At 35.8% G+C, this 22929-nt stretch overlaps 1 protein-coding gene across 1 annotated transcript; it reads right to left on the reverse strand.

The window, feature by feature from the left end:
* Positions 1-2913: 2913 nt before the first annotated feature.
* On the reverse strand, positions 2914-22373 carry LOC121384492 (sec1 family domain-containing protein 2-like). The gene is made up of 16 exons (XM_041514900.1): positions 22254-22373; positions 18715-18934; positions 18032-18265; positions 17062-17214; positions 15910-15987; positions 14920-15051; positions 13916-14088; positions 11912-12011; positions 11507-11634; positions 10132-10353; positions 8773-8869; positions 8247-8310; positions 7008-7110; positions 5067-5222; positions 4477-4609; positions 2914-3665 (listed from the first exon to the last, which is right to left on the reverse strand). Exons 2-16 carry the CDS (start codon positions 18886-18888, stop codon positions 3576-3578), a joined length of 2037 nt encoding a protein of 678 aa, XP_041370834.1. The 5' UTR covers positions 18889-18934; positions 22254-22373; the 3' UTR covers positions 2914-3575.
* Between the last annotated feature and the right edge of the window lie 556 nt (positions 22374-22929).

Consider the following 22929-nt stretch of genomic DNA (forward strand, 5'->3'; position numbering starts at 1 on the left):
TTATAAGATGAATGGGATAATTGACAGTGCTTCGTTTTTGATTCACTCACCAATGTAATAATATAATTTGTGAAGCCATCCAATATTTTTCTTTTCAAGGCTTGTGCATTCAGAGAAAGCATGTTGTAAAATAATGTTGTCCGTAGTTTGCATATGGGAGTAAAAATGTAACATTCTTTTTACCACAGACAACAGGAGTGGGTACAAACCTAGCTCAGCTCTAAGAGGCCCAATTATGGGTACGACTATTAACCTGTAGTGTTGATTTACAGAATTTTAAAAGCACTCTCTCTGGCAGGAAAGTTTCCAAATATTTTAATGATATGAACTGGGCACCCCAAACCTCACTGGCATATAAAAGGACAGGCTCAACAAGAGAATTAAATAACTGACATGAAATGTCTACTGGTAGGTTAACATTTGAGAATTCTTTCTGCATCTTGTAAAAACAACCTAGTCCTTTGCTTCAAAGTGATCGGGAACATTCTTTAAAATTTCCATTTTGAGTAAAGTCAATCCCTAAATATGTATACTTTGTTACAACTGGGACTTTATTGCCCAAGAGATGCCAAGTAAGCTTATTTGTTGTACTTTGGCCACCAAAAATAACAATTTTTGTTTTATTTAAATTAATAGTAAGATTGTTGTCATTACAATATATATCTAGTTGATCAATGAATGAATGAATGTTTAACGACACCCCAGCACGAAAAATACATCGGCTATTGGGTGTCAAACTATGGTAATGCAAATAAATAAAGTGATGATCAACATCAATATAAAAATTCAAGGTTTAAACAAAAACAGTGTAAAGAACTGTGCCAAAAATACAAATACAAATATCACAGAATTTTACGGACACCGAATTTTACTCTAAACTTCAATTTGTGCTGTATTGGCCATTCTCAAAGAGAATGTTACACCCCTGCACCACAGTGAGGTTACAGCACGCGCAGGGGCTAGTTGATCAAGGAGCTGTTGTAGACCATGTGGGGTTTCTGATAAAAGTAGAAGATCATCTGCAAAAAGTAGATGGCTTAAGCGCATTGTGTCTAGTGATACTTTATCTCCAATGTTACATAAATATTCTTGGAAGTCATTAATAAACATATTAAATAGTGTTGGAGATAAAATACAGCCCTGGCGAACACCAATGTTTGATTTGAATGGTTGTGATATGCCTTTATCAGTCTGAACACTATATGTAACATTAACATATAAAGATTCGATTATTTTTAAAACATTACCTGTAACCCCCATAAGAGCAATTTTATTAAATAATTTGCTTCTATCTACAGAATCGAATGCTCGTTTGAGATCTATTTGACACGCGTGTGTGTGTGCGTGCGCTGTGTGAGATTACTCAAGGCATGATCAGGAGCGCAAGCGATCGCTCTGGTTGTGTGATTAAAGACGACGGATACCAATCAAATAGTTCATGAGTGTTCTGCATCCTGAACACAGATTATGTTTCTTCACTTTTTGCACTTTCCACTTCACTTAACATACCAGTAAATACTATTGTACCACATTGTTCCTGGTTAGTTATATACCTTGTATAATTGTCAAATGACTCCACAGCACACCATATTTTAATAGCTTGCATTAGCCAATATTAATTTTTAAATTTACATCAGTTGTGTAGTGACTGAAACGAGAACTGCCCTATGCAACACCAACAGGGATCAATCCTAGGTCGATTGTGCATAAGGCAAGCACTTTAATCGCAGGGCAAACTGAATGTATATCATTGTAGCTAACGTCATTTGGAGGTCTAAAGATGGAATGTCCAGTAAGATACAATTTCAATGCCAAGAAGCTTAAAAGGTTGTTTTTGTTTCGGTTTTTTTTTTTTAATTTGTTTGTTTGAGGGAGGGGGTATGGGGGTTGTTAGGGATTTATTTGTCAGCTCAAAAAAGCTTTTAAACTAAAAATTTGTAAATAAATATACAATTTTTGTTACATTTACCATGATTGATTTTGATTAAAATTAACAACATAAATAAAATCTAATTATCTTGTCAAAGCAAAGGAGTGGAAGGAAAGAAGGAAATGTTTTATTTAACGATGCACTCAACACATTTTATTTACGGTTATATGGCGTCAGACATATGGTTAAGGGAGAAAACCCGCTGACACCACTTCATGGGCTACTCTTTTCGATTAGTAGAAAGCAATCTTTTATATGCACCATTCCAGACAAGATAGCACATACCACGGCCTTTGACGTACCAGTCGTGGTGCACTGGCTGAAGCGAGAAATAGCCCAATGGGTCCACCGATGGGGATCGATCCGAAACCGACCGCGCATCAAGCGAGCGCTTTACCACTGAGCTAAGTCTCGCCCCAACAAAGGAGTGGAGTCAGACAGGTCACAAGTGCTTGCAGGATGTTAAAAAAGGAACAAGCGGAGATATAGCATATTTTTCAGCTAGATGTTACGGCACATCTAAACTAAAATAGGCACTTTTTCATATTTGTATTCCATGCTACTGGGATCATCTGGACATAGATGCCATCTTCAAAGAACTTTTTTTTTTATTAATAATACAGTGAAACCTGACTAAAGCAGATCACGCCAGGGACATGATATTTATCTGATTTAGACAGGATCCAGTGTTTAGAGGTTCCAGTTTTAGAATTTAGAAAGTTTTGGGACCATGAAACTTGTTTGACAGTATTCTATTTTGTTCAGGATCCAGTTTAGACAGGTGTCAATGTAATAATAATAATAATAATAATAATAATTTAACAACGGCCTTACTTTTCCATTTGCTCGAAGAAGATAATCATATTTCTTTTTTAACTTGGCCTATTATTATCTGTAAGAATATGATTATCAACAAATTACACAGTATACTTCTATTTACAAGTCTTAGAGTAATAAACTAATAAACAAAACAAAAGATAAAGTGGGATTGCAAATGTGTTTTAATATTTAAAAAATATTTTCAACTGGGTGGTTTGGGTACATATTAAATTTATAATTAAATGTTCAATCATTTCAATTTAACCTCTATATACATAAAAGTTGTGTGTGTGTGTGTGTGCGTGCGTGCGTCTTCCACTATTGATGGACACCTAGCAGCGGATATAAGTCTAAAACATCTCTCTCTTTTCCTCTCTCTCTCTCTCTCTGTCTCTCCTTTCTGTCTGTGTCTCTGTCTGTCTGTCTGTCCGTCTCTGTGTGTGTGTGTGTGTGTGTGTGTGTGTCTCTCTCTCTCTCTCTCTCTCTCTCTCTCTCTCTCTCTCTCTCTCTCTCTCTCTCTCTCTCTCTCTCTCTCTCTCTCTCTCTCTCTCTCATTAGGGCAAGATATAACACATAGTTGTAAAGCTACTTTGCATGAGGTTGGTCTGCTAAACAAGAAAATATTTTAGATCTCTTTATTACCGTAATCATTACATTTAGTGTATGAGGTAAACAATATACTGACTGTGAGTAATATATGTAGTGCCAGAACACCAATTATTGCAAGGAGCAAATGTTTGTACAAATCGCACAGTAAGAGAAAGACTTCATGAGATGCTGCTGTCATATCCGTGAATGGCAGAGATTGAAAAACATGGTCTGTGGCCTAATAAGCAACTGGATTTATATTATCTTGACAAAACACTCCTTGAAGCACATTGGTAGGCCGGAGCAGTCGGGTGCTTCCAATAACAACCTAAAAATAAAATAGTCTCAGAAAATAAACTTAATAACAAAACACTCTATGAAGATAAAATATCTGAATTTATAAACTTGAATTGCCAGCTCAAAAATATCTTCAGCAGGAAACAGTTTGTTTTCAAAATCTTGATTAGTGACATTTCTAGTCAATTGAAAATTGTGACACATTCCATGCTAGTTTTAAATGGTAAAAACTGGAACTTGTGTTTGAGCTACAAACTGTAACACCCTCACCCTCAATTTCTTTAAAAAAAATTCTTTAACCAGTTTAAGATCAACAGGATATATATTTTTAAGTGCAAATGCATTAAGATAGAGGTCCATTCCTGTTCAATTTATGCTACTGACATTTTGAGGTGTTTTAGCACAGACGTGTGTCTGATATATTACTGATATTGTTAAAATAAGTTGACATACAGGTTGAAAGATGTTTTATGAAGAGAACTTAAGTTGCTTAATATTTTGGTGGAGAGTATAAAAACAACATACAGAAGATGTTTTTGTACCAGCCTCCATGGTGTTGTGGTTAAGCCATCGGACATGAGGCTGGTAGGTACAGGGTTTGCAGCCAGGTACCGGCTCCCACCCAGAGCAAGTTTTACTGACTTAATGGGTAGGTGTAAGACCACTACACCCTTCTCTCTTTCACTAACCACTAACAACTAACCCACTGTCCTGGACAGACAGTCCAGATAAATGAGGTGTGTGTCCAGGACAGTGCACCTGAACCTTAATTGGATATAAGTCCGAAAATAAGTATAAATGAAAAATAAATGCTTTTGTTAAAATATGTAAAAAATCAATACCTGAGTAGATGGTTTCGTTTTATTGATGACATCACGGATCTGTTTGACTTCTGTGGATGTGATTCCTCCAACTACATACAAAATGAGCAGTGGATGGTCGCTAGGTCGTGGCTTGCTGACACTCATAAACAATCTGAAGACAAACAGATATTTATACCAGCACAATAAATACAATTGTCTTTGTTGTAACACATTCTGAGAAATTAATTTTCAGTCAAAAGATGTATCTTACATTATGCACCATGGCAATTGACACAGGTTTATGACAATTAACAATATTTTGTTTAATTTACAGGACAAAAATCATCTAGTAAACACTATAAATAGTACAGCTTTTGAATAAATTTAATAAACAAAAACACTTTGAAAATATTTCACGAATAACAACAAAAGACAAGGCTAGACATTAGTCAGTTCAGGTAGAATCATCAAAGATTCTGGTACACGATGCTTTTAAAGCAACAGCAAGAATTTGATTTGAATATAACCAGATAAAAAATACATTCTTGAATCAGCAATCAATTTTTTTAAGAATTCACCAGTTATGACATAACTTCTAGAAACGAATAAGCACACAGCAATGTAATTACCCAAAGCCAGATTTGAGCAAGTCTTTGAAGCCACTGGATTTGTACTCAATATCGGACAGCTCTGGTTTACTTGGATCCAATATGGCTTCCACAATTTGTTTGAGTAATGGTTTGTTGCTGGGAGGACTAAGAGCACCACCAGGGTCAACAATTTCTCTGCAAGATGGAAGTAATATATTAGAGAAAAACATGATAGTAATCAATAAAATGGGAAGATAAAAAGGCATAGTAACATATACTTCAGTAGTAGACGTCCGTCAGGAGGTTCAACTGGTCCTTAATTTCTTCAAAGGCAATCAGGCCTACAAGTTCAACTCATCACACATTAGGTAGCTCTCTACCACTGAGCTAATCTTATCCCCTGTAATTAAAGGTAGTCTAATGACATTCACCCAGTGCTTATATTACATCTAACCCATCTAGATGATTCAGTTCATTTATCTATGAATACTGCTAGTGAATCATCTCATTTTTTGTATGATATGAATTAGATCAAGTTAAATTTGTTTTGTTTAACAACACCACTGGAGCACATTGATTTATTAACCATCGGCTATTGGATGTCAAACATTTGGTAATTTTGACATATAGTCTTGAAGTGGAAACCTGCTACATTTTTCCATTATAAACAAAGTAATTTTTATAGGCACCATCCCACAGACAGGATAACGCATACTTTGATATACTAGTCATGGTGCACTGACTGGAACGAGAAATAGCCCAATAAGCCACCAACGGGGATCGATCTCGGACCGATCGCGCATCGAGCAAGCTCTTCTTCACTTTACCCGATATGAATTAAATAGTAACCTTGTAAACATTAGCCAGCCAAGAACAAGACATTGAAATTAAAGTAAAGTTTGTTTAATGAAACCACTAAAGCACAATGATTAATTAATACTGTAGATCCTGAAATTAATGCGTCCCTAAATTAATGCGTGTGACGGTGGGCAGACTAAAATGTGACATGAAATTAATGCGAGTGGCCTCCCTTTTGAAATATTACTTTTCTAACATACGTCTGTGTACTTTTCGGTTAAATCAGAGTTAAAGGTCTCTTCAATGAAATCAACTCACTAACATACCTGTTTAGTCCCTTGTGTTTTTGGTGAGATCAACTCAAAGCATATGTTTTTAGCAATCATTTATGTAATGTGTATATTTAGCTAAATCTGGTTAAACATGTATGTACTATTACAACTGTATCTTTATCTGTGAATGGTGATTTCAAAATCATAATGAAAGAACAATTCACCCAGTTGTATTCTGACAAAGTTGTATCAAACTTGAACAGCAAAAACAAAGAAAACGTTGACCTCAGGATTAGCGTGCTAAAACACATTCACGCGTGATGGATCGTGTCGGCTATTGACAGGGTGGCCAAAGACCCTGAAATCATTCACATGGCTGGCAGCTTGCTGAACTATTGGACAATTAGTATGTCTCATCTATAATGAATTGTTTTTCAGTTGTGTGTTATAAATATATTAGAATTTTAATCTTTGTTTTGTTTTAATAACATGGAGCACATAGACAAAAACATAGACATAAATGTGTCATGTTATTAATGCGAATAACACAATCTCGCATTTTTCGCATTAATATAATGATCGCATTAATTTCAGGATCTACAGTAATTGGCTACTGGATGTCTAAACATTTGCTAATTCTGACAAGTGATCTCCAGAGGAAAGACTACATGTCAGAATTACCAAGGTCTTTGTTACACTAGTTGCTGGAATGAGAATTAGCTCTATGTGCCCATCGACCTTGTATCAGGAGGGCACTTTACCACTAGGCATTCTCCATCCCCTTTTCAGAGGACACCCTACATTTTCTATTAGCAGCAAGGGATCTTTTATAGACAACACATCCAGAACATTTACAGAGTTTGTAAAATGTAAGGACAAAAGACTGAAAATTTCATAATTAACCTTTTACCTGAACTGTTTGAGATTGTTCCGAGCAGACCCAACTGCTTCCAGTTTGGACCACATATCTTCTACTAGAGTCATCACTATACCCTCAGAAACAGTCTCTCCAACTGAAAGCATCAAAATATTCTCAATGTCTAATGTCTCATACAGATCCACTCTGGGGTGTCAAACATTTTGTAATTTTGACATATAGTCTTGGAGAGGAAACCCGCTACATTTTTCCATTAGTAGCCAAGGAATTTTTATATGCATCAACCGACAGACAGGATAACACACACCACAGCCTTTGATATACTAATCATGATGCACTGGCTGGAACAAGAAATAGCCCAATGCACTATCAACGGGAATCAATCTCGGACCGATCGCACATCAAGTAAGCTCTTTGCCACTTTAACTTTGGGTGAATCCAGGAAATATTTCGTGTGGACCAACACATCACAAGGGTATCCCCCAATGGGGGAAAAAATTAAAAGAAAAAAACCGGGAACCCATGAATATTTTTAGCTGTGGAAAGGATAATTCCCATGGTTTCCCGCAATGGATCCACCTCTGACTGCTTATCTTAAGGAGTACTGGATCTTTTAAATACACTTTCCCATAGAGAGGACAAAACATACTGTGGCCTTTGAAGCACCAGCCATGAAGTACTGGCTGGGATGGGTGGAGAACTTGGCATCAGGTGAGTGCTTTACTGCTGTGAGCTATATCTCAATCCAGTCAATAATTATTAACAAGATTTGTCAAATATCTTCATAACAAGATTGGGTGGGATGTAGCCCAGTGGTAAAGCGTTCGCTTGATGCATGGTAAGAGGGCACATGGACCAACTCTAGATCTAGGATCGATCCCCGTCGGTGGACCCATTGGGCTATTTCTCGTTCCAGCCAGTGCTCCATAACTGGTGTAACAAAGACTGTGGTATGTACTATTTTGTCTGTGGGATGGTGCATATAAAAGATCCCTTGCTGCTAATCAAAGTTAGTATTCTTAATGAAATATTAAAATAAAAATAACAGAAGGTACAGTTTTAGATCTAAAATGGTCACAGTCAATTAAGTCAAAAATGAAAATGTATTACATGTTTTCTGCTATATACAAATACATTAACCTTTTTCTTATTTTTGAAGAATTCATTTTGTACCAACCGTATAAATATTAAACAATAAGTATTAAATATCATAAAATTGATACTAACTAGATTTAACAGTAAAGCTTTTAAAAAGAAAAAATATTTTCTTACCTATAGATTTGATAACAGGAGAAAGTGTTTCTTTGTCCTTGATAATAAAATCAACTAATAATTTCTGAAAAAAAAAGCAACAGAAAATACAATTTACAGCATATGAAAATATGTACAGCAGAAATCATTATTGGTAAAATGTTTTGATGAATATAAAATAGCTTTTTCACACCTAATCTGACCTCTTAAAATACAGATACATTTTCACATCTTGTGCATCCCACCTCCCCACCCCGAAAACCCTTTGGTCTGACACTTCCAACAGCCTACATCTGAAAAGAAAAAATTAATTTTTAGCTTCTACAAACAATCAATAATAAAAATATATGAGATGTCCAGATCTTAATAATGAGAAAACTGCAACACTGACCAATTCTACCAGCCAAAATTAACATACATCGCTGAAAAAGATGGACCTGAGATTTTTCTAGGGAGGGGGTGCAAACCTCGATTCTGCTGTCAACAGAAAAATTATATCTATATCTTGCCTCTTGCATGTGTCAAGATGAGACAGAAATAAACGTACTTGTATCTGCAACTCTTCATCCCCATCTGCGACTCTTCCTCCTGACAGGGAATACAAGTACGTGAGCAGACAGAGGAAGTCATCCAATGTATAGAGTCTGTAACAGTCAAGACAGGAGAAAAACTACTTTAAATTAGAAACTACTTACATTTAATTAGTTAGAATAACCATTTTCATACATCCGAAGTGTTTCTGGTCATCCTGTTGTTTGTAAATACACCGAAACACTTTTGGCATAATTGTAAAAATGCAGATAGCTCTAAGAAGGAATGACTGTACAGACAAGCTTAAGTCTATTTTTAGAGGGAATTTTCATCTCTCCCCCTACCCCCCACCCCCACCCCCACTTTCTTTGCAAACCCCACACCACCATGATTATCACAACAATCATGTTAGGCAACAAACAGCCATAGTTTAAATTGTGCTGAGATAGGTTAAATAAATAAATTTTACTTTTTCTTTGCTGGTAATCTTCAAGACCAATCTTGACATATCTTTGATACCTATTTTGCACCTGTTAATATCCTTGACCCAAACAAATCTTTCAAAAGATGGTTGAGTCCATGTGTTCTCATTTATATACAGGCCTGTAAAGTGAGGTCGTGTAGAATGCGACAGGTCAGGTCAGATCAGATTTGCTGTGAGTTGTAAGTTGCATATCGCCTATCATGCAGAAATAATGTGATGTTATACAAACGTTTCTCACTTTTTTCTTTGCTGGTCAGTTTGAGATCTATCTCTGTCGGAGGGCCCTTTGGGCTATTTCTCATTCTTGCCAATGCACCACAACTAGTAGATCAGAGGTCTTGGTATGTGTTGTGGGATGGTGCATACAAAAGATCCTTTGCTACTAATGAAAAGAAAATGTGGCGGGTTTCCTCTCTAAGACTAGACATCAAAATGACCATATGTTTGACATCCAATGGCCAATGATTAATAAGTCAATGTGCTCTAGTGGGGTCATTAAAACAAAACAAACTTGTCCAGTTGTGGTTGGAACAAGACAGCTAGACCAATGGGATGACATTAAATTGTAATGAATGTAATGAAAATTTTATTATTCCCTGGTGACCTAAACGACCATGCCCAACCTATCTCTGATGTCTGTTTAGCACCCACCTGTCCTGGTGACCTGAACGACCATGCCCAACCTATCTCTGATGTCTGTTTAGCACCCACCTGTCCTGGTGACCTGAACGACCATGCCCAACCTATCTCTGATGTCTGTTTAGCACCCACCTGTCCTGGTGACCTGAACGACCATGCCCAACCTATCTCTGATGTCTGTTTAGCACCCACCTGTCCTGGTGACCTGAACGACCATGCCCAACCTATCTCTGATGTCTGTTTAGCACCCACCTGTCCTGGTGAGGTTTGCTGAACTCAGCTGTCATCAGTTTGAGGAGAAAGGCCAAGCCACCCGCTCTCGGATCACTCTCATCTCCTACAACCTGCACCAGGTTCTTCTCAACACTCACTAGGTTTTCATGCCGCAAACACTCGGGGTGCTTCAGGGCCTGAGAGGTTGCCTTGGCGATCTGAATCGTATCTAGGTGGGCCTGTATTGCTTGGTAGTTTCCCCTGAAAACATAAACAATTTTTTTTTTTTATCTGCAACATTGTTAAACACCTTCTATTTTATACAACAATTCCCCTGCTAAAGTGTAATTGCTGAGCCTCAAAGTCATGATAATAACAAAAAAGAAAATAAGCATAATGCTCGCCCTGTGGAGAACACCCAGGCAGGTGCAGTGCTGGGCCCCTAGCCTCCAAGCTACTGGTAGTCAACCTACATATGTTGGGTAGAATTGTTAGTTTGGAAAAGCAACCTATTTTAGGACTCAACAGTCATTATTAGAGTGAACGAAAAGAAGAAGAAGATACAACAGGTCTATTCAAAATGAGTACCAGCTTCCAGCTTGTACTAGCTATGAAAGTTGGTACTAGAAAAATCTTAGTTACCATGTATACGACAATCTACAACATTTTAATATAAATTATTTGAAAGAAAATGTATTTTTTTTATTAAACAGTTATAGTTTTATTTATTGTCAATTTTTAGTAACAAATTTTGTGGATGTTATTTCTTTATTGAACAAAATTGAGAGTACAAAGAGGTTGAAGAAATTATTCAAAGCATAAGTTTAAAAAAAGATTTTTTAAACCAGCACTGCTTTAGAACGTAGTGCAGCTATCAGATTAATGTTGATAGGTTCTGAGTCTGCTTTCTTTCAACTTATTTTCGTGCTTATATCCAATTAAGGTTCAAGCACACTGTCCTGGGCACACACCTCAGCTATCTGGGCTGTCTGTCCAGGACAGTGGGTTAGTTGTTAGTTGGTTAGTGGTTAGAGAGAGAGAAGAAGGTGTAGTGGCCTTTCACCTACCCACTGAGCTCTTAAGAACTCGCTCTGGGTTGGAGATGGTATCGGGCTGCGAACCCTGTACCTACCAGCCTGTAGTCTAATGACTTAACCATTGCACCACCGAGGCCGGTTCTGAGTCTGCACCCTGGTACCGGATATCATCTAGAGTAATTTTAACGGCTCAGTGGGGAAGTGTAAGACACGAAACCAACTTCTCTCACACTAACCACCAACAACTAACCATTAACCTCTGTCCTGAACAGATGATCCAAACATACTAACCAAGATCGTGTTCCTAGGTCAGCATGCTTGAACTATGATAAGAACCTAAAAATTAAATTAATTTATTTAAAAAACATAATCCTTACTTGAAAAGCGCGAGTGTGTTATCTAGCTGGTCGGCTGTCACCCTCCCCACTCTGCCGGTCAGTTTGAGAGGGAGTTTCTGTAACGATGCAGCCTCCACCAGATGTCGGTTCACATCCATTAGCGCTTCCTGAAAAATAACAAAGAAAAAAGGGAAGCAGTTGACATAAAGGATTTACTACAAAAATAGGTGGGGGAGGGGATAGGTTATGCATTTACTCTCATTGAGCAAAAACATTTATGAACCATTGGTGTAGACTATGTTTTGAAATTACTGTATGTTGAACATCTTATAGCTACTAATAATACAATATGTTAGGCATTCTGTTATTTCCACTGACACTCAAAATGACCCAATGGCAGGCAGACTGCTCTAAACTTATATGAGAATTATTATAATATTTTACCTTCTGTTTTGCAGTTGCTAAGGACTGGAGATTTGGAAGTTCACCATTAGAAATACTTCCAGACAAACTGCCAGGCACAATCACATCAGGACTAGAATTACTGCAAGATAAAACATTCACAAAATAAAACATTCACAAAACAAATGTTATCTGATATCATGGTTTAATATCTGCGTAGTTCAACATAAACGAGATAATAAAAACCATACGAAGCACAGGTGTAATGACGTAATTTTGGGAAGTGATGTCATAACATGCATAACATGACACTGCTTTCCCAGTCCTAGCTCAGCTTGTCTGTAGTCTCCTTCTAGTTGTGGTTGACACATTTTGAGACAGTTCTTGTTATTCATAAAAAAAAAAAAAAATAATAATAAAAAAATTATTACACTCTCGCTCAGCCAACACAAGAATCATAACACTTGTTGCATATGTTGCATGGACGACATACAAGGTTGTATAATAATTTCTATTTATTAGTCAAAACTGATAAGAAAATAAACCGGCCACTGTGTTGTACTTTCAAAGGATAATAACGAAATTATTACACTCTTGTTTGGGCAATACAAGAATCCGGACAATTGTTTCATAAAATCAGTATAAGATACAAGCTTGTATAATAATCTCTATTTATTAATCAAAACTAAACCGGCCACTGTGTTGTACTTTCAAAGGATAATGAAGCAATTATGAGAATCCTCTTGCAGCACCATGTTCACCACTTTCAATACCTTCCTCACTGCCTACTGCTCTGGTGAGTCATTCAACATATTTTTACACATAAAACTTGACAGGTATTAACATTGGTAGAAATAAGCAGAATGTTTCACTAATCCAATGGACAAATACACTAGAAATTTACTTGTCTGCCAACATTTTTCATTTGTCCTAATAAATGGATCGTTTTATTAAAGTACAAGGATGATGTTTTTGATTGCTTAAAATAAAACTGCATTGAACATTTTCACTTGTCCACAGGACAAGCACCAAAGTACATTTCGCTTGTCCGAATAGGTTTTCACTTGTCAGGACAAACGGACAAGTGCTTATTTCAAACGCTGATTAATAAATTGTTTGCCAAGCCACTTCATTTATTAATAATTACATTTTAGTTACATTCATTACAATATAACATCATCCCATTGGTCCAGACGTAGCTTTGAGAGTTTGTTCAATTCTCGATGAATATAAAAATTACATCGTCAGGGAATGTCATACCTGATGACGTCATTTTATATTGGTAGTTTGTCTTACTGAGCGTTATTGTTTAAAAGAAACAAAAATATTAAAAATAAAATATAAACTTTTACTTTTAGTGTTATTATTAGTAAGTATGTTTTAAATTTAATTATAAGGATTGTCGGTTATTTCTTTTACATTCATCTGGGTATGAGCCAAACAAATAAACAGCGAACTTATGTGAAAACGGCTTCGCAAGCCTCATCCTGGTTCGAAATTTCCACCACCTCGGGTGTACTTTTTCTACCCTACATGAACACATATGATGGAGTCTATTATCTATCAGACCACTTGCTTTTAATGAGAATTTTTGCCATAATTTCATTTTTTTGTGTAGAATAGGATTCTGCAATTAAAGAGATCAGACAGATTCATACTACAGCCTGAATTAAACAAAAATTTCAAAAAACTTCATTTCTTTTTTTATAAATACCTTATCTGACCTGTGACCTATGTCATGGCCAACCTGTTCCAGCTAACTTTACAGTAATGGAAGATTTTTAGCAATTTGATTGGCTGGTCAGTCCACTGTACTAGTGGGTAAGTGCTACAGATTCAGAGGTTAGATTGTGTGTAATAAGAAATATTTCTATCTCATAATGTAAATGGAGTGAATAAAAGAATTTAGAAAACTTTGATTGTTTTCTCTTTTACTTTGCCTGACCTCAAACAAATGGAATACTCCCCCACAATGTAAGTAGACTGGTCTGAACATCCCAACAGCCAATGAGATGGTTTTAAAAGGTAATTTGAAAGCTTAATTACCTGTCAACAGAACACAAGGGAGTCATGTCGACTAAGACATCATTGTGATGACCCGGCAGAACGGGAAGAACACTGGTGATTTTGTCCAGCAGTGTTTCAAACTGGTAGCTAGTGCAGCCGACAAGATCCAGAGTTCGATCTATCAACACCAGTGATGCCCTGTTAGGAGCATTCTGAAAGGAAAGGAATGTTTATTTAACAACATTTAAGGTATTTAACATTGCTACATGGGATAGTACTTTTCATTTTGCAGCAAAGGATTTCTAAAAATGTATATGTATTTTATCAAAGATAGGATAGTACATATAAAAAAATACTTGATACATCATTCATGGGCAATGGTTGCATTGAGAAATAATCCACTGATGGGATCAATCTTGCAACTAATTGTACTTCTGCCACATAACAATTTCTAACTGATAACAAGTATATTAAGTAGGGATGTGATACCAGTTTAAAAACAAAACCTGAAAAGGTCTTTTAGACATTAAAAACTCAAGACGGGGCACACAATGAAAATAATTTTGTTTGAGTTAATTTTCAGATATGTCGAGTATTACTTTGAAAAATATTACAAAAATGCTAAAATTAAACAAGATTTTAGTTGACCAATATTAAATGTTGTAGCTACTTTGTATAAAAATTAGCAATTTGCTAATATGGACTTTGGGCAGGGTAAGCCTTGTAAATAATTCAATTTTTCAGCAATTCAGATCAAACTAACGTGAATTAAACAACAAAAATCACATTGAAAAATCAAATATCTGTTAATCTATAGTTATTTCCAAGTAAAAGTCACTAACATTTTGTAATTTCCAAACATGAAACTCTCACCCCCAATATTCTAAAAGTTAAAAATAAGCACAATTTAAACACTTTAAACATCTTTGCAATCCATCAAATGTGCAAAAAATCATTTTATTCCATAAATATATACCCCAAAATATTATTTGTATTTAATACAGACAGTAAATATGTCAAGTATTTAGATCGATCCATGTTACCTTTCTCCTTGTTTTGGCTGGAGGGAAGTTTTCTATCTCCATGGCCAGCAGGCGACTAGTGGGTCCCACGCAGTACACATCCTCCCTAACATCCAACTCGGTCATCAGGCCATCCATACTGGATGCAAACATCTGAAGAATGAATGAATGAATGAATGTTTAACGACACCCCAGCACGAAAAATACATCGGCTATTGGGTGACAAAGTATGGTAATCATCTGAAGAAAGTTAACAGTGGTTTTTCTTTAACGACACCACTAGAGCACATTTATTTATTAAATTATCGGCTATTGGATGTCAAACATTTGGTAAATTTCGACACATAGTCTTAGAGGAAACCCGCTACATTTTTCCATTAACAGTAAGGGATATATGCACTTCCCACAGACAGCACAGCACATACCACAGCCTTTGATATACCAGTTGTTTGGGATGGTAAAATACTAAATCAGAGGTGGTTCGACTCCTAGGATGCAAGCAACTCAGGCAAGTGCTCTACTAGGGTCTCCACGAATACTTGAGTACTCGGGTACAGGCAGAGTCTAGCAAGACTTGAGTCCATTCACAGGAATCAAGTACCCATACAAGGAAGAGCACGCTCATTTAATAATATTTTTTGATGTAATTTTGCCGCCGTTTACATTATAGGGCTATGAGAATGTGTGGAATGCAATACAATAGCATGGTTTGACATTAATGTTCAGCGCTGGAATTAAGACACTTAATGCTACTTTACTTTATGTCTTAGTCTCATTATCATCTAGTATCGGGTACTCAGGTTGGGGTCGAGTTTAACCTTTGAGTACTCAAGCCCTAGATTTTGGACTCATGGAGGCCCTATGCCCTATCAACTGAGCTAGATTCAGCTCCCCCAACATGTGAATAAAGAAAATAAAGCCTGAGTAAGACAAACTCCATGGAAGATTCTCATCCCTGCACATTAGGTATTTTAGAACAATTTAAAGCATCATAAGAGTGGCCAAACTCACCTTGAAAGACAGCTGCAGTGGTTTGGGTAAATGAGCACATTCTATTTCTGAAATATCTTCAAATGTTTTCCTTTCTGTCTAAGTAAAAAGAAAAGAAAAAGAAGAAAAAAAGGTGTCAACAGAAACTACCTCATCATCATTGTACCATGTACATTTTACTTTTACTGGTGGCACCCCACTATTCACTTTTACATGCACTTCATTTCAATTTTTATCTAAGTATAAATTCTGTGAAAATATTCCAACACTGAAAAGAAAATCTCATGATTGCCATTTTTTAATAAGTACAGTTGCTTTGTAACTACCATAAAAAAATTCAATATAGGTTGACTGTAAGTCAGAGGACCACCTTATTTTGTTGTTATACAAGTTGCAGCATACCATATGCACAGTTATCATTTAGTAATAATAAAAAAAAAACTATTACCTTCATATCAATGGGTTATATAAATACTACAAAGGTCAACCTACTTGTAATCATTACAGAAAGAACTGAAAAAGGCATTTCAGAATTTTATTTCATTTTATTTTATTAAAGACCTAACTCTTAAAACAGATTGTATTAAACTGTTACACAAATTAATAACATGGGAAATGGTGGTGTGTTACCTTGTTACATCCCAATCTACAATACCAACATGTATCTCACTACACCAGGTGTATAGAAATCTTTCCATATGGAAAAGACAGGTAAAATGTGCTACATGATATCATCAACAAAAATTGCATCACTCACCAATATTTATTCAGTCAGTATTTTTCATATTTTTTATGTACTACTGGGAGGTAACATTTTTAATAACAGCATAATTATATTGAAGATGTGGAAACTGGAACTTCAAGATACAACTGTTTGATCTGAAACTCAACATAGTTCATCAGTTCGGTCTGACAAAATGGAATTTCCACATCTCCAACAGACACTCATTATAGATTCCATTTATCTCACACCATCGAAATTGTCCAAATTATCAAACATCTAAATATTTGATCCCATTCATGTTCCATTCTCCTGTTCCACTTCTTTAAACTTTCTTTAAGAAATATTATCTTTATCAGTAAACCATTTTGTTCAAGGATTACCCCATATTTTCAAGAACTTATTTGAGGAAATATGTTTGTTCAAGTTTCAACTTTTAGAAAGTGACATACCTTTCCATGTCGCATGGAATTATACTGCAACTCAACTCTTTTCACATCAGTCTTCAACAAGGGGAATAACTCCGAGTAAGGTGGTGTCAGAAAGAATTGGGGACAGACATTAACTGTGAAGAAAGGAATATAAAACACTTCTGCAGTATAGTTCTGAAAAAAAGAAGACAAAAAGTTTTGTATCATAATTGATTATTCAGTTATCCACAACTGTTGTTACTACTTCTATCAGTTATGTATATGCTACTATTGACCGTCATCTTGTTTAAATACATAGGGAATAACTGCTTACTCTCTTTAGATATCAGCTTTCCCCTGCAAAGGTTAGAATGGTGAATGCAGAGAGACTCTGCCGAGCTGCATTCACCATTTGACCTGAGCAGGATAAAGCTGATATCTTAAGACAGTAACCAGTTATTTCTTTTATCCTGCAATCCTACAGGTATGGTCGGAAAATCATTATTTATTCCAATTTTGTATATGCAAATAGAGTAACATCAACCTAGCAAGGCTTTTGCCGCATGACATCGTAAAAGATACATGACGTCATTTTTTTTTAAGATGCTAGCCACATTCTGTCACATTCAAAAAGCGTTTCTAAACTCTAATTCATAAATAAATATACAAGTTTGGTATTGTTACCGCAAAACTAAATGTTATTTGTATTTACTGCACTTAAACAAATGATTTAAAGATTATGTTTATTGAAAATCTAGTCTGAAATACTGAGTTGACTTGGGCTTATTTTTGGTCAGTGACCGAAAATATGGAGATTTATCTAGTCATTGTATCTTGCCAATGTATACAGTGATTGCTGGATAAATGAATATATCTGTTCTAAATTTATGGCGAAAGGTCCTAATATAGGTTTATGCCTGTCGACCAATACCTACCGCCATGTAAAAGACGGAATAAATATTGTTTAAAAGAACAAAGATTTCAATACGACATATATATATCATAAACAAACCATGTTTCCCATCCATTCCAGAAGCCTGTCCTCGAATTTCTCAAACAAAGACTTGTCCTCTCCTTCTGCACTGCCCGTCTTCTCAAACAGATGCACGGCCTGATTCACGGACGTCAACACCACGACATACTGGAAGCTGCTCTGTTGTACGATATCCTTTATCACCTGAGCCGTCACGTCACACAACAACGAACTAACCAAGAACACTCCCTTCTTCTGGTCATTTTTACCACACTGAAAATATAGAAATTTTTATTTTAAGTCTCTTATTTAAAACATATACCAGTACAGTGAAAATGCTCAAAACCGTATCTTCTGTAATTACAATTCCCTCAAAACTAGATGTTTTTCACTGGCTGTTAGTACAGAACAGAACCTATCTAGACTGGACACCCCTAAACAACTAATTATTTCTTGGCCATGTGGGTCTCCGATTTAGAGGGGTTTCACTGTATATAATAATTCACATATAATATAAAACCATTTGATATTTGATTTATTATTTGTACAAAATTCCATCACAACATGGTCTGAATTTCAAGGGCTGCACAGTGATTTTCCAGATCAGTACCATAAAATTCAGAGTAAAAAAAAAAATTGTTTATATGTTTCTATACACTTTGCAAAGAATGTCTACACCGTAAATATTAAAATAAATTCCTGTCAAAAGCCTTGATACATACCTCAAATGAAGAAAACTCTCTCACATCATCAGCACCAGCCTGCAACAACTGTGTAAGGCCACCATGCCAGTGCAAGACCTCAGCACAATGGTCGTCGGAAAATACAACACCATGGTTGACGTACTGTGCCACCCCTTTCCAGAGGGAGTCACTGCACTGTTCAAAAGTTTTCATCGTCAAGGTTAACCTCACTACCTCATGTACATGGTTTTATAAATACCTACAACAAATAAAACAATGGTATCACCTTCTTTTTATGACCATTTTGTGCACCTAAAAGTTTTCCAATTTCTGCATTTAGTATTTATAATTTTGATTAAAAAATTCAAGACTGGATTATCAGATTTTGTCTTTTAATGTGCATGAGTGTGACAGCGCTCATACAGCGCACGTAATTTCAATCTGGCAAGTGTTAAAAATAACGCATGTTACACTTAACAAACAGCACACGTAAAATAATATCAGAGAAAAAAAATGTGAAAAGAACAGAAGCATCCATGCAAGATTTTAATATATGACTGGGACTTATCTTTGCTAAACAAATCAGAAAACATTTACGCAGAGATCCGGAATACACAGAATCCGGTTTAGACAGAGTCCACTATACATGTACTACTTTTTTTTTTTTTTTATCTTTAAAAAAAACTGAAGTAAAAATTCATTTAAATATTTGTAATTGTAATTTTTGTTTGTTTCAATACATTTGTTAGAAAGTCACATACCATGTGACTGGAACATGATTTGATGCCCAGTACTCAGAGCAATCGGGGTCAGATTAGTTTTACTCTTAGAACTCTCGCTGCACGCATATGATAGCCTACTTAACAACTTGTTTCACATTTATGATGGTGTCTAAAATTAAGGTATTTTTAAAGATGATCTTTATTATGACACATTTTGTCGGAGTTTGTATATATTTTTTATCAACAACATTGGGACCGTTCCAGATCAATAACGTAACGCTGACTTGACATAGAGAGCCGTTCGTAACTGGTAGTGATAGATCAAATGACGTGTTACAAAATGTTTAGGGAGGGAGATGCCACATTAATGTCAGTTGAACTAATTGTAAGCCTACATTTAACGAGTTATTTAAAAAAAAAAAAATAGGGGGGATCTAATTCAGTCAGTAGTACACACCTGAGATGCTTGGGTCATAGTTATAACTGAACCACCTCAGCGACACTGGATTTTTCCCATCCCATCTATCCTAATCATGTTTGTTGTATATAATAATGAAATTCAAGACAAGTTGATTTCTACACATGGTTAGCTGCATGTTCATCAAACCATCTAACACTGAAAATTAATTATGTGCATGGTGCAGTGTATGTATGTCATAATTATATTTCTATAGAACTGATCCTGAACTCCATTCCTGAAATGGAAAAGAAATCAGACTACACTAATGAACCAACAAAATAAAAGTAGAAGAAAACATTATTGGTTTCATGATTCATTTTTGCAACGTATGTCTCAATATTTAGTTCATAAATTAATAATGCTTGGTTTTCACTCGCCTTAGCATTTTGATGAATGCGATTTTTCACTCGCCTAAGCGTTTTGAGGTGCGTGATTACTATGGAATTTACTACAAACTATTTATTTCAAAGCAAATTGTTTTCTAAATTGCACACAATTTTTGTTGTTTGTTGTTGTTGTTATTGTTGTTGTTATTTCAAAAACACTTTTACTTTTCTTCTTATGTCAAACCAAACTGAATTTACAAAAACATTTTAGTAGTATTAGTAGCATCTTAAATTCATATTAACAAATAGTGTAATGTATACAGCATTGTACCAACAACTTAAAGGTAGGGTCAACTCAAACAAGAGCCTTATGTGTTGGAAAGATGCATACCCGGACCACCAACACATACTGACACTTTAGCAAATGAAAAACGCGTAATTTTAGAGTTAATAAAAAAACATGATTATTCCTGCTAACTGGGGGAAGCCATTTTGTTTTGTTTTTGTGATGTCCGGTGGGATAGCTTGGGGCGAAGTGACGTCAGCATCTGACCATCTCCTATATGTACAGTGTAAACAAAAGCAGTAATTTTCGACAAGGCGCCTCTCTTTGATCAACCTGACTTGTAAAACAGCATAAATGACATAATAATATAATAAACTATTTAACTAAATATATTTCAAGTTGCATTAACGGAACAAAATGGGGTTATAGTATTTTTCTCTGCTTAATAATCCAAAGGAAAAATGTACACTATTAGGCCTATTGATATGCTACGTTGGAGCAAAAACGACAACCCACGATACCCAAGTGATAATTTTTTTTTTCTTTGGGACTACGTAATTGGTCAGTTCTGTGGTTTTAGATGGAAAAGTCTACTTAATCAATAGTTTTACAGAACTATTTACAGTAATAAACCTTGTCCATTACAATTTTAGGGGCGACAGGTAATATTCCACAATACCGGTATGTATTTTTGTGTCTAGAAAACGTCAGTTAACTGGCTCGTCTGGTTACCAATCAAATACACACCTGCCAATCAGGAATTACAGGTAGAAGCAACTAACAGCATAGACCAATTAACTAAGAAAACACTCCGTGTATCATTTCAGTACGTAGGTTAATGCATGGGCAAAACATTGTTAATTGTTTCGACTTGTTGTGTAGCCACTTTAACAATGGTATTTTATTTTGTATTAAAAACATATATAGTGCTGGATATACTTATTGCTGGCTTACCGGGATGTGTATTATTACAGAACATTGCAATGTATGACTATTTATCATCCCACAAAAACCAGGTAGATTGTGTTTCTCTAGTTTAAGGCTCATTCCTGACGTGACGCGTTAAGTATTACGTAACCACCAGCTCGCCAGAGGACGTACTCACTGAGATGGTACAAAATGGCTGCGCCCGTTATATATTATAGCCGTCACATTTAACCGTTTTATTAATTAACTATACGATTATACGTGTTGATATTAAGCAATAATGTGCATTATATATCGTTGAATATGCATACCAGGCCAAATGCCTTAATTGTTCTCTCCTTTAAGTAAATAAACCAACAAGTTAGCTAAATAAATTTTATTTGATAGATGTTTGGTTACAATACACGAGTTTACAATTTACTGTTTGTCCTCATGTGTCCCCTGCGTGTGCTGTAACCTCACCGTGGTGCAGGGGTGTAACATTCTCTTTGAGAATGGCCAATACAGCACAAAATTGAAGTTTTGAGTAAAATTCAGTATCCGTAAAATTCTGTGATATTTGTGTTTTTGCACAGTTCTTTACAGTTTTTGTTTTAAGTCTTGAATTTTTATATTGATGTTGATCATCACTTTATTTATTTGCATTGCCATGGTTTGACACCCAATGGCCGATGTGTTTTTCGTGCTGGGGTGTCGTTAAACATTCATTCATTCATTCCTCATGTGTCAGACTATCGATTACTCCAGAATACCAGATCATGGCAGATGGCATTGTTGGTTCATTTAGTCCCCGAACTCCGCCACCCTACACGCAAAAAACGTTTGATAAAAATACACTATTCATATAAAACACTTACTCTGGCTTGTTTAACTCATAGTAAGTGAGATGTTAATGGTTATGTAATGAACACAAATGAAAATAGCGAAATATCAACACGAAAAGATTTTAGCAGCGGCCATGACAGATAACGCGAGATTTCGCGAGAACCACACATTTTGATGGTTGCACACCACTACTTATCATTTTATAGATTAAAAAAACAACTGTAGGTCGGTTATTTAAAAACAAACAAACAAATACCAGAAACAACAACAACAACAAACAAAAAATGAAAAAAATAAAAATAGGTTCCTTATTTCAATAGTTTTAACGTTGTTTTTGCATCTGTATGATCGACTGAACGGAATATGTACAGTGCCCGTGCTTATAAAACTTAAAGTTTGTTTTATTTAACGACGCCACTAGAGTACATTGATTTTTTTATCTTATCATAGGCTATTGGACGTCAAACATATGGTCATTCTGACAATGTTTTTAGAGGAAACCCGCTGTCGCCACATAGGCTACTCTTTTTACGACAGGCAGCAAGGGATTTTTTATTTGCGCTTCAGACAGGCAGGATAGCACAAACCATGGCCTTTGTTGAACCAGTTATGGATCACTGGTCGGTGCAAGTGGTTTACACCTACCCATTGAGCCTTGCAGAGCACTCACTCAGGTTTTGGAGTCGGTATCTGGATTAAAAATCCGAT

This window comes from Gigantopelta aegis, chromosome 10 (genome assembly GCF_016097555.1).
Source record: "Gigantopelta aegis isolate Gae_Host chromosome 10, Gae_host_genome, whole genome shotgun sequence".
Classification (NCBI taxonomy): domain Eukaryota; kingdom Metazoa; phylum Mollusca; class Gastropoda; order Neomphalida; family Peltospiridae; genus Gigantopelta; species Gigantopelta aegis.